A 12,262-nucleotide genomic window follows, 5' to 3' on the forward strand; every position below is an offset into this window, starting at 1 on the left:
TGAAAAATCTGTACCATGCCTAAAATTCAGAAACTTGAATCAATACACAATTACTTTTAAAAGTCTCAATTTCCAACTAAGGATACTGGTGACAGAATCTAAGAGGCCCCCAAGAGCAGGAGAAAAAATTTGCATTACCTCTTCTTTAATGTCTTCTTTTTCTTGGACTAGTGGTTTTGGCTCAGGCTTAACTGGTTCCAAAGGTGGAAGGTAGTTCTTAGTATAGAGACTTTCGAATAGTTTGTCCACAAAACCTGAAGTTTCTAAGGAGAAGAAATAACATTTACATGTTGTGCAAATAAAAAACAAAAATTTGACAACACATAGTCAGCAAAATATAGGAAAACAGGATATCTTGTACACTGCTGGTTGGACTAAAAATGAGTCCTACCTTATGGAAGAGAATCCCACTTACAGGTTTTAAAATTCTTCTCACCTACTTGCAAAATAATATATAAGATTATGTGTTGGAGTATGTAATAGCAAAAGGTCGGAAACAACTCAAATTTCCATGAATAAGAGGAGACTAGTTAAATAAACTATGGGATATCTATACAATAGAGTACACGGCAGCTATAAAAAGAAAGAATACTAATAATACCTGATCTCGAAGATATAACAGTATATATTTATATGTGTTTCTATCTATCTGCATAAACAAACTGAAATAAAATAAAAACTGACAAAATTGTGTACTGTAGGTGGGAACGCGGTGGATGTAAAACAGTAAGAGACTTTTACGGCACACCTCTTATTGTTGGATTAAAGGCACTGCCAACTCAAAAAACTTAACTGAAAATTTTTTTAAATCAGTTAAATATTTATTGATATGAAAATGATACAAAACTAACTTTTTGTGTTTTACTTAAAGGGTGCTCCGTTTGAAACTTTCTCAGACAACTGAATGAGAGAACCAGATGAATTTACTAAAAGTATTAATGTCAAATATTTATACTGCCTTTTTTTTTGAGACCGAGTCTTGCTCTGTTGCTCAGGCTGGAGTGCAGTGGTGCAATCTCAGCTTCAATCCTCCTGAGTTCAAGTGATTCTCCTGCCTCAGTCTCCTGAGTAGGTAAGATTACAGGCATTGCCACCACGCCCGGCTAATTTTTGTATTTTTAGTGGAGACGGGGTTTCACCATGTTGGCCAAGCTGGTCTCCAACTCCTGACCTCAGGTGATCTGCCTGCCTCGGCCTCCCAAAGTGCTGGGATTACAGGCATGAGCCACCACGTCTCGCCTATGCCTTATTAAAACCAAATCTAATTAACTTTGATTGGTCCTACCCTAAGGAACAGCTAAAGAGCATTTTAAAAGCACAACACAAACTCTGCTTACATTTCAATTATTACATCTTTTACTTAAAACCTATTTCTAAAATGTTATCTTTTCTACAGAAAAGTATCTTCTTATAAATTTCTTTATACTACTAATTTGTGTACTAAGCATTTTTCCATGATTATAAAACTGTTGGCCAGGCGCGGTGGCTCAAGCTTGTAATCCCAGCACTTTGGGAGGCCGAGATGGGCGGATCACGAGGTCAGGAGATCGAGACCATCCTGGCTAACACGGTGAAACCCCGTCTCTACTAAAAAAATACAAAAACTAGCCGGGCGAGGTGGCGGGCGCCTGTAGTCCCAGCTACTCCAGGAGGCTGAGGCAGGAGAATGGCGTGAACCCAGGAGGCGGAGCTTGCAGTGAGCTGAGATCTGGCCACTGCACTCCAGCCTGGGTGGCAGAGCAAGACTCCGTCTCAAAAAAAAAAAAAAAAAAACTGTTGGCTCTCATTAACTGTTACATATAAACTTAAGATAATCAGACCCTTCAAAGCCTCTATAATAAGAATACTTTCACTTATAATTATTTTTTAAAACAATTTATAACATGTTATTATCTTTTGTAATCTGAAAGACACACAGCTCAATTTGTAAAAAGCAAAGACAAACATCTACTATTAAACAATATTCTCTGGGAAACCAAAGAGTTTGGGAAAAATTAAAACTAAAAAATAAAAACAATATTCAAGGTACAGTATTAAATTTTTAAACATTATATATCATTATAAAAGAGTATGTTCACTTAATACTATTTTAAGATGCAATATAAACATAGACATAATTCTACAGTTGCACTGTCCATCCAATATAGTAGCCACTAGTCACATGTAGCTCTTTAAATTTGAGTTTAAATTAATTAAAATTAAATTTAAAAATCAATTTCTGGCCAGACGCAGTGGCTCATGCCTGTAATCCCAACATTTTGGGAGGCCAAGGCAGGTGGATCACTTGAGGCCAGGAATTTGAGACCAGCGTGGCCAACATGGTGAAACCCTATCTACTAAAAATACAAAAATTAGCCAAGTGTGGTGGCGCGTGCCTGTAATTCCAGCTACTCAAGAGGCTGAGGCAGGAGAATTGCTTGAGTGCAGGAGGTAGAGGTTTCAGTGAGCTGAGATTGCAGCACTGCACTCCAGCCTGGGCAACAAGAGCGAAACTCTGTTTCAAAAAAAAAATCAATTTCTCTGGCCTATTAACCAGATATCAAGTGCTCACAATAGCCACATGTGGCTAATGGCTACTGAAATGGAAAGTACAGATGTAGACCATATGCACAAAGTTCTACTGGACAGTGCTAGTCTAGAAAGACATATACAAGCTGATAACAGTGATATAAATTTATCTCTGGTGGCAAATTTATGGTTACTTATTTTCTTATCCTTTTAAAAATGTAGTGTATAGCTCTTTCTCATACATATTACTTATGTAATTTTTTTAAATTACTAAAATCCTTTCTAACTATTTTTTTGAGATGGAGTCTTGCTCTGTCACCCAGGCCTCCCAAGTAGCTGGGACTACAGGCGACCGCCACCACTCCTGGCTAATTTTTCTGTATTTTTTTTAGTAAAGATGGGGTTTCACCGTGTTAGCCAGGATGGTCTCGATCTCCTGACCTCATGATCTGCCCGCCTCAGCCTCCCAAAGTGCTGGGATTACAGGCATAAGCCACCGCGCCCGGCTAATCCTTTCTAACTTTTTATAACAAAGAATTCTTAGACGTCTAAACATTAATTTGGCCTTTTACCCCAAATATCTTTACTATGCTTTGCTTTCTCTTTTATCATGGCTCTACATTTCACAAGACTCATCTTTAATGTAAATTAACTAATGTAAATTAACACATTTAGAAAAGAAAACATCTGTACTGGGGAGGAAATTAAATAGTTGTTATACTGGGAAGAAATTCTGTCAGTATTGTTTTGTTTCTACAAAAAGAACTGTAAAATGCATGAAAAAATATGAATCCTATGTTTTAGATTGAGAAGCCATACTTACTTTTTTCTTTCACAGTAAATACTTATTTTAAATGATATCTTCTCATCACCAATAGCTAAATCAACTGATAAACATATATATATATACACACACACACACACACACATATACTTTTTTTTTTTTTTTTGAGACGGAGTCTCAGTCACCCAAGCTGGAGTGCAGTGGCACGATCTCGGCTCACTGCAACCTCCGCCTCCCGGGTTCAAGCAATTCTCCTGCCTCAGCCTCCCGAGTAGCTGGGACTACAGGCATGCACCACCACGCCCCACGAAGTTTTGTATTTTTAGTAGAGACACGGTTTCACCATGTTGGCCAGGATGGTCTCAATCTCTTGACCTCATGATCCGCCCGCCTGGGCCTCCCAAAGTGCTGGGATTACAGGCATGAGCCACCACGCCTGGCCCATTCAACAATATTTACTGAACATCTTCCATGTACTAAGTACTGTAGGTTCCAAGTCTCCACTCTCAACCAAATGAAAGGCAAACAAAGGGTAGAGAGACAGATAAACAGGGAAATAAACCTATGACAGGTGGTGACAAGTGCCATGAAAACAACAAAACAGGAGTCAGGCACAGGGGCTCATGCCTTGCAATCCCAGCACTTTAGGATGCCAAGGTGGGGCAGCTGCTTGAGGCAAGAAGTTCAAGAATCAAACTGGGCAACAAAGTGAGACCCCAACACTACAAAAATAAAAATACAGAGATATAAAAATAAATAAATAAAAAAGTAATAAAACAAAACAGGGTTGGAAGGAGGAGAGTGGATGGAGGCATGGAGTATACTACACTACACTGTATGTAGAGCACTCAGGGGAAACTGCTTTGAGAAGATGACATTTGAAGAGACCAGAAAGAAGCGAGGGAAGAATCCATGTTTCAGGCAAGGGTAAAACGAGTTCAAAGGGCCTGTGTTGGGAACATGTTTGCCATAATTCAAAAAATAGGTGGTAAATGTGGCTAGAGTGGAACAAGTGAGGGGGAATGATAGGAGATAAGGTCAGAGAGGCAACAGGGGAAACCTTGAGGAAGATCTGTAGACCATGGAAACGGATTTGGTAAGATGAAAAGTTAAAGGCACAAAGAGAAGAGGATCATGCACATCTCTTCTTGGATATTAAGAAGCCCCATCCAACGGGGGAAAAAACTGATGAGCTCATCATCTTAATGAAAAGCAAGAATAAGCAGCTTCATTATCCTTAAACTGTTATCCCTCAATCATCAAGTAGGCTCCGTCAAAAGCTGCAAAAGACCTAATCATCTAAAAAGCATTAGAGCTGCCACTGCCTTAATAGAGGAAAGCAGCAAAGAAGAAAAGGGAAAAAACCAGTTCTAACAAAACATGATAAATAATTAAGTATGAATGGGTATATTCAAGTATTCAAAGGACTCTAACTACTTTCTTTCCTATCAAGCTTATATCTCCAAGACTTTTCAGGAAGTTTTAAATTTAAAATCTTTACTTCAATACTTGATTGAAGGCCCATAATAATTACCTTTTTGTAAAAAGACATCAAGTTGATCAGCACAAAAGGCTTTTAATTCTTTCTCAGGTTTGTCCTTCTTGACCAGTGCTACAACATAGTTGGCTAAGGCTGAAGGATCAGCATCACATCTAGTTAGACAAAGAGAAAACAAAAATTTTTTAAAACACTTTTTTTCAAACAGTTGTGTCATTAATGAAGTAACCCTTATTTTGGAAAATGAGAGATCAAAACTATTCTAAAAACTGACCACAAACACAGGCAACTTTTATAACAAACATATACATACTGTGAGATTTTCCTTTTGCATTTATTTCTACAAAATGACTAGTATGTCTTCCATTTTTGAGGTTCTAATTATACCAAGGATCTTGGGTGAGCTCTACATTTATTTGTTCTCTCAATGATAATAGGGCAACTGATCCCTAAGTTGCTGTTTGGCTCCCAGCTATAGAAGCACTGTCAGTAACACCTTCAGGAACTATCTGTTCCAGGTGATTGATGAGCAAAAGGAAGGGAAGTGATGGAAAAATTTTCTCCTCTCCTCAAGACACCTCTCCTGACACCATAGGCACCAGTATCTAAAAACGGCTATCAGCCCTTTGGCTAATCTCAATGAGTATTTTAAAGATCTTTTTAAAAAATAAGAACATGAAAAGAATGGCATTTAAATATTACTGGCAAATGCTTCAGCAGCTATAAGAAAGAAAGTTAGAAAACAACTTTCTAGGAGTTAGAAAACAACAATCTAGGAGTTAGAAACAGAAATCTAGGAGTTAGAAACAGAAAGGAAAAGAGAAGTGGTGAAAGGACAGCAGAGATAACCTTTATCTACTTCACATTTTTTCTAGTAAGTAATCCAACACTGACACTCAAAATCATCTCCTACTCCAGGATAGCTCATAATCCTTGGGTTGTCAACTCCTGATGGATAGTAATCTGTCTGAATCGACGTTTTATGTACATCACATGAAACTAGAAGTTTTCTTGTAAACATATATATACACACACAAATATAAAATATTCTAGACTTCCTGATGAATATATAATTAACACATATCCTTCACAGTATGGTTATGAAGGTAAAATGAAAACATTCAAGCGGGGTGCAATGGCTCAGGCCTGTAATCCCAACATTCTGAGAAGCTGAGGCAGGAGAATCACTTGAGCCCAGGAGTCCAAGACCAGCCTGGGCAACATGGCAAAACCCTGTTGCTACAGAAAATACAAAAATTAGCCAGTTATGGTGGTGCACGCCTGTAATTCCAGCTACTCCGGAGGCTGAGGTGGGAGGATGCTTGAGGCTGGGAGGCAGAGATTGCAGTCAGCCGATATCACACCACTGCACTCCAGCCTGGGTGACAGAGTGAGATCCTGTCTCAAAGAAACAAAAAACAAACAAAAAATTCAGAATAACAGTAAGTAAAACCATTATGCAAGCAAACTGATTATATAACCTAAAAACCACTATTCAAATCTAACTAATCTTGCTCTGTAATTCTTGGGCCTTCACTGCCAGCCAGAAAGTTAAAAGGTTTCAGCTCACTTGGGAGGCTGAGGCAAGAGGACACCTTGAACCCAAGAGTTGGAGGTTGCAGCAAGCCATGATCATGCCACTGTACTCCAGCCTAGGCAACAGAGTGAGACCTTGTCTCCAAAAAAAAAAGAGGCTTCAGCTCAAGAATATCAATCACATTTCCAATAACTTTGTGAGATGAGTAAACAAAATAAAAATCAAGCACCAGTACCTTTACTTCCTTCTAGCTTTTATACTTAAAGTTTGTAATTCAGTAACACAGGTTTTTTTGTTGTCACTATTAACACTGTCATGGGAAAGGCTGGTTCTTTAAACATTCATGTGCCTGGCCGGGCGCAGTGGCTCATGTCTGTAATCCTAGCACTTTGGGAGGCTGAGGCAGGTGGATCACCTGAGGTCAGGAGTTCAAGACAAGCCTGGCCAACATGGCGAAACCCTGTCTCTACTAAAACACAAAAATTAGCCAGGCAAGGTGGTGGGCACCTGTAATCCCAGCTACTCAGGAGGCTGAGGCAGAAGAATCACTTGAACCCAGGAGGCAGAGGTTGCAGTGAGCTGAGATCATGCCACTGTATTCCAGCCTGGGCTACAGAGCAAGACTCCATCTCTAAATACATAAATAAATAGACAGACACATAGATAGATAGACAGATAGTCAGTCAAGGCTGGGCATGGTGGCTCATACCTGTAATCCCAACACTTTGGGAGGCCAAGGCAGACTGCTTAAGTCCAGGAGTTCAAGAACAGCCTGGGCAATATAGCGAGACCTGGTCTCTACAAATAATATAAAAATTAGCCAGGCATGGTGGCACATGTCTGTAGTCTCAGCTACTCAGGAAGCTGAGGCAGGAGGATTGCCTGAGCCTAGGAGGTACAGGCTACAATGAGCCATGATCACACCACTGCCCTCCAGCCTGGGATACACAGTGAGACCCTGTCTCAAAAAATGAAAAATTAAAGAAAGTAAAGATTTTTCTTAAGTAAAAAATAAGTCACATTTTGGAGAATTATGAACAGATAACCTTAGTAAGTCCAAATGCTAAATTCTAAGATTTATATATATATATATATATATATGTATGTATATATATGTATATATGTGTGCATGAGTGTGTATATATAGAGAGAGAGTGTGTGTGTAAACTTGAATTTGCTAAGAGAATAGATCTTTTTTTGAGACAGAGTCTTTTTTTTTTTTTTGAGACGGAGTCTCGCTCTGTTGCCCAGGCTGGAGTGCAGTGGCCGGATCTCAGCTCACTGCAAGCTCCGCCTCCCGGGCTTACGCCATTCTCCTGCCTCAGCCTCCCGAGTAGCTGGGACTACAGGTGCCCGCCACGTCACCCAGCCAGTTTTTTTCTATTTTTTTTTAGTAGAGACGGGGTTTCAACATGTTAGCCAGGATGGTCTCGATCTCCTGACCTCATGATCCACCCATCTCGGCCTCCCAAAATGCTGGGATTACAGGCTTGAGCCACCGTGCCCAGCCCGAGACAGAGTCTTGCCTGTGGCCCAGGCTGGAGTGCAGTGGCGCGATCTCAGCTCATTGCAACCTCCGCCTCCCGGGTTCACTCCATTCTCCTGCCTCAGCCTCCTGAGTAGCTGGGACTACAGGTGCCCACCACCACGCCCAGATAGTTTTTTGTATTTTTCAGTAGAGATGGGGCTTCACCGTGTTAACGAGGATGGTCTCGATCTCCTGACCTCGTGATCCGTCCACCTCGGCCTGCCAAAGCGCTGGGATTACAGGCATGAGCCACTGTGCCTGGCCTAAGAGAGCAGATCTTAGGTGTTCTCGCCACACACAAAAAGATAGCTTTATAAGATGATTATGTTAATTAGCTTTTGATATATATGCACATTTCAGCATTTGTATATGTATCAAAACATCACACCTTAAATGCATACAATTTTCATTAATAAAATTTTAAATTGAAAACAAAAATAGTGAACATATAGCCTTTCTATCTTCAAAAAATATTATGGTCGAGTGTGGTGGCTCACGCCCGTAATTCCACACTTCGGGAGGCCAAAGTGTGGGGATCACTTGAGTCCAGGAGTTTCAGACTATGGCGAAACCCATTTCTACCAAAAATTAACCAGGTATGGTGACATGCGCCTGTGGTCCCAGCTACCCGGGAGGCCATGGTGGGAGAATCACGTGAGCCCAAGAGGCAGAGTGTGCAGTGAGCCAAGATCGTGCCACTGCACTCCAGCATGGGCAACAGAGCAAGACTGTCTCAAAAAATAAATAAAATAAAAATTACACATGCCAGCTCAGCGCAGTGGCTCACCCCTGCAGTCCCAGCACTTTGGAAGGCCGAGACAGGAGGATCAAGAGGTCAGGAGTTCAAGACCAGCCTTACCAAAATGGTGAAACCCCATCTCTACTAAAAATACAAAAATTAGCCAGGCGTGGTGGTATGCGCCTGTAATCCCAGCTACTCGGGAGACTGAGGCAGGAGAATCGCTTGAACCTGGGAGGCAGAGGTTGCAGTGAGCAGAGATCACGCCGTTGCACTCCAACCTGGGTGACAGAGCGAGACTGTCTCAAAAAAAAAAAAAAAAAAAAAATACACAGCCACGCTTACCCTGATTATTCTATAAACACCTTAAAAAACAGATGTGTACTCCAACTTAATTTCACCCCTGAGAACAGTAAGAAAATTTTGATCAGTGTAGTTCTAGTCAACACTCATATGGAGGAGAGAAGGGGGCAAAATTACATTTCCACCTTTATGTAGAAAGTTTAGTTCTTGGATAAGGGTAGTCTAACACAGAAGAGAAAGACTTAGAAAAATAAATAAGAATGGCACAAAATGGCAATGTTATTTTCTCTGGTGTTATAGGAACCTTCAAGGAGTCTAATGATCTGATAGATTTAGTGCTGGGTATGGATAAGAAGGTTTCTACATGTGAGGAATGGGCAAAACATTCAGATATTGGATAACTGAAATGGGTTTAAGAAACCCAGATATTGGCTGGGTGCAGTGGCTCATGCCTGTAATCCCAGCAGTTTGGGAGGCTGAGGCAGGAGGATCACCTGAGGTCAGGAGTTCGAGATCAGCCTGGCCAACATGGTGAAGCCCTGTGTCTACTAAAAATACAGAAATTAGCCAGGTGTGGTGGCATGCACCTGTAATCCCAGCTACTTGGGAGGCCGAGGCAGGAGAACTGCTTGAGCCTGGGAGGTGGAGGTTGCAGTGAACCGAGATCGTGCCACTGCACTCCAGCCTGAGCGATAAGAGCGCAACTCAAGTCTCAAAAAAAAAAAAAAGAAAGAAAAGAAAAAAGAAGAAGAAGAAAAGAAAATAAACCCAGATATCTTTTACATATATTTAGTATTCAGACTCTAAAAAACATATGCCAAGTTACGCTGCTTCTGATGAAACACATTTTGATATGATAGTTTTAAAAATCAAGACAAATATACAGAAAAGTAAAATAGAGTAGAAAAGGTTAGACTCCAGGAGAAGAGAATGATCACAGATTCTAAACATTTGTTTAATGTGAGGGAACAAATGATTGTCAATAACTGACAGAAATCTGCACCAAATACAACAGCATGTTTACAGCCAAAGGAATAGGACCATTTAAATTTAACAGCTCCTAACATGTATCCATAAAGTACAGTCTTAAGAAAATTACAAGTCTAAAATAATAAGTCACACTAACTGAATAGTGAAACTTAAATACATTGGGGAGTTTTGTGCTTTAATTTTCTAGACCTTCATAATTATTCTTATTCTTTCACCCATTGACTCTTCACTATATAATCTCTAAAACACAGCCATGATAGTATAGCTACAGTTATCAATGCTAACTACTCAACAAGACTTCCAGAAGTATGTCACAAAAATCTGAGTACAACTAAGACTCTTGAGAATATAATACAAGTGCGGTATCACCTCCCTCTCCTGAAAATTCTTCCTTCTTCTCATAACCAGGAAGAGTACTTAAAATCTTTTAGCTACTTTATTTGGAACCAAAGCTTATGGGAATCCACTACTGCTTGACTATAAAAACAGGCATATTTGGGGATGAAAGAGATTGTAAAATTTGGGATCCATGACTATGCTAAATAAACATGTCTCTAGACAAAAAGGGACTTCTATCGTAACATGGAGATTAGAAAAGACAATAATATCTGTTTTAAATTACCATTCTACTATAGATTTGTAAATCTGTAAAGATAAATTAAGTGATCCATTTAAGATCAGGCAGACAGCACATCTGTGGAACTAAAAATCAGCTGCAATTCCACACAAGTAAAATCTGTTTCACAAGCATGTCTTTTTCTAATGTATATCTGCAAGAAAAATTAACATATCTTAAGTATCAACCAACAGTTACCTTTTAAAGAATCAACAAAAGAAATTTTCTAAAGGTTAATGTTACTTACAAATAGGACTCCTTAAAATTCACACCTTGCACAATAACGTTTTAAGAACACACCTCAATTATCTTTTAAGTTATTTTAAAAAGTCAACAAATTTTTATCAGAGTAAGCTAATAGAAACATTGCCCTAAAAATGCCTCATCTGTAAAAATCTCAAATTTGTCTTTTCCCCCTTTTAATGAAATCTCTATTGCATGTATATTACACAACTGCTGAGCCAGTACATAAGCTTCACAGAAAATTTCAGACATACAATCATAAAATCAAAGAGTAAGGTCCTATACCTTTGGCCTCAAGCCAAAAAACACTACTGAAAAACCATTATCATTTACTTGCTTTAGGAAAAAAGCCAAGACTACTTAGACCTTTTCCACTTTCAGAAAAATTTACATGTTTCTGAATATGGATCTAATTTTAAGTTCCATCTTAATGTGCTCTTTCTTTCAGAGGTGAAACAGCTAATATATGTGCTTCTGAGCCACAGGTAAAAAATAATATATATATCTCCTGATCTCAATGTGTATCAACAGTCATTAAAAATATCCATATTCTCGGTGGGGCATGGTGGCTCATGCCTGTAATCCCAACACTTTGGGAGGCTGAGGCAGGTGGATCACCTGAGGTCGGGAGTTCAAGACTAGCCTGACCAACATGGAGAAACCCCATCTCTACTAAAAATACAAGATTAGCTGGGCGTGGTGGTAATCCCAGCTACTCGGGAGGTTGAGGCAGAAGAATCGCTTGAACCCGGAAGGCAGTGGTTGCAGTGAGCTGAGATCGTGCCATTGCATTCCAGCCTCGGCAACAAAAGCGAAACTCCATCTCAAAAAAAAAAAAAAAAATTCCATATTCTCTGACCAGTAGTTACACTTATGAGAAACCATAAGGAAATAAAGGCAAATATAGAAAATACTACTGGCACCTAAAGCTACACACACATAAAATGTATTTATTATATAAAAACAGTATTACTTTTTAACAAAAAAAATAGTGCCAAGGTAACCATTCTCTTATTGTTGGATGTTTGTGAAATATTAGACATCCAAAGTGATGGTTATTAGCTGGGCATGGCGGTAGGCGCTTGTAATCCCAGCTACTCAGGAGGCTGAGGCAGGAGAATCGCTTGAATCCATCCACGAGACAGAGGTTGCAGTGAACTGAGATCATGCCACTGCACTCCAGACTGAGCAACAAAGCAAGACTCCATCTCAAAAAATATATATGTAAGGCCGGGCACGGTGGCTCAAGCCTGTAATCCTAGCACTTTGGGAGGCCGAGACGGGCGGATCACGAGGTCAGGAGATCGAGACCATCCTGGCTAACCCGGTGAAACCCCGTCTCTACTAAAAAATAAAATTAGCCGGGCGAGGTGGCGGGCGCCTGTAGTCCCAGCTACTCAGGAGGCTGAGGCAGGAGAATGGCGTAAACCCGGGAGGCGGAGCTTGCAGTGAGCTGAGATCCGGCCACTGCACTCCAGCCTGGGTGACAGAGCGAGACTCCGTCTCAAAAAAAAAA

At 40.1% G+C, this 12,262-nt stretch overlaps 1 protein-coding gene across 3 annotated transcripts in view; it reads right to left on the bottom strand.

Annotated features, from left to right (window-relative positions):
• Window positions 1–12,262, bottom strand: part of RBM27 (RNA binding motif protein 27) — an 88,364-nt gene that overhangs the window by 66,496 nt on the left and 9,606 nt on the right. For all 3 annotated transcript variants that reach the window (XM_023226961.2, XM_023226962.1, XM_023226963.1), the window contains exons 2-3: window positions 4,827–4,945; window positions 139–263 (exon numbers count right to left, since the gene is read on the bottom strand). In XM_023226961.2, the coding sequence (XP_023082729.1) occupies window positions 139–263; window positions 4,827–4,945 (244 nt within the window). The remainder of the gene's footprint in view (window positions 1–138; window positions 264–4,826; window positions 4,946–12,262) is intronic.

Source organism: Piliocolobus tephrosceles, chromosome 4, assembly GCF_002776525.5.
Source record: "Piliocolobus tephrosceles isolate RC106 chromosome 4, ASM277652v3, whole genome shotgun sequence".
NCBI classification, from domain to species: Eukaryota; Metazoa; Chordata; class Mammalia; order Primates; family Cercopithecidae; genus Piliocolobus; species Piliocolobus tephrosceles.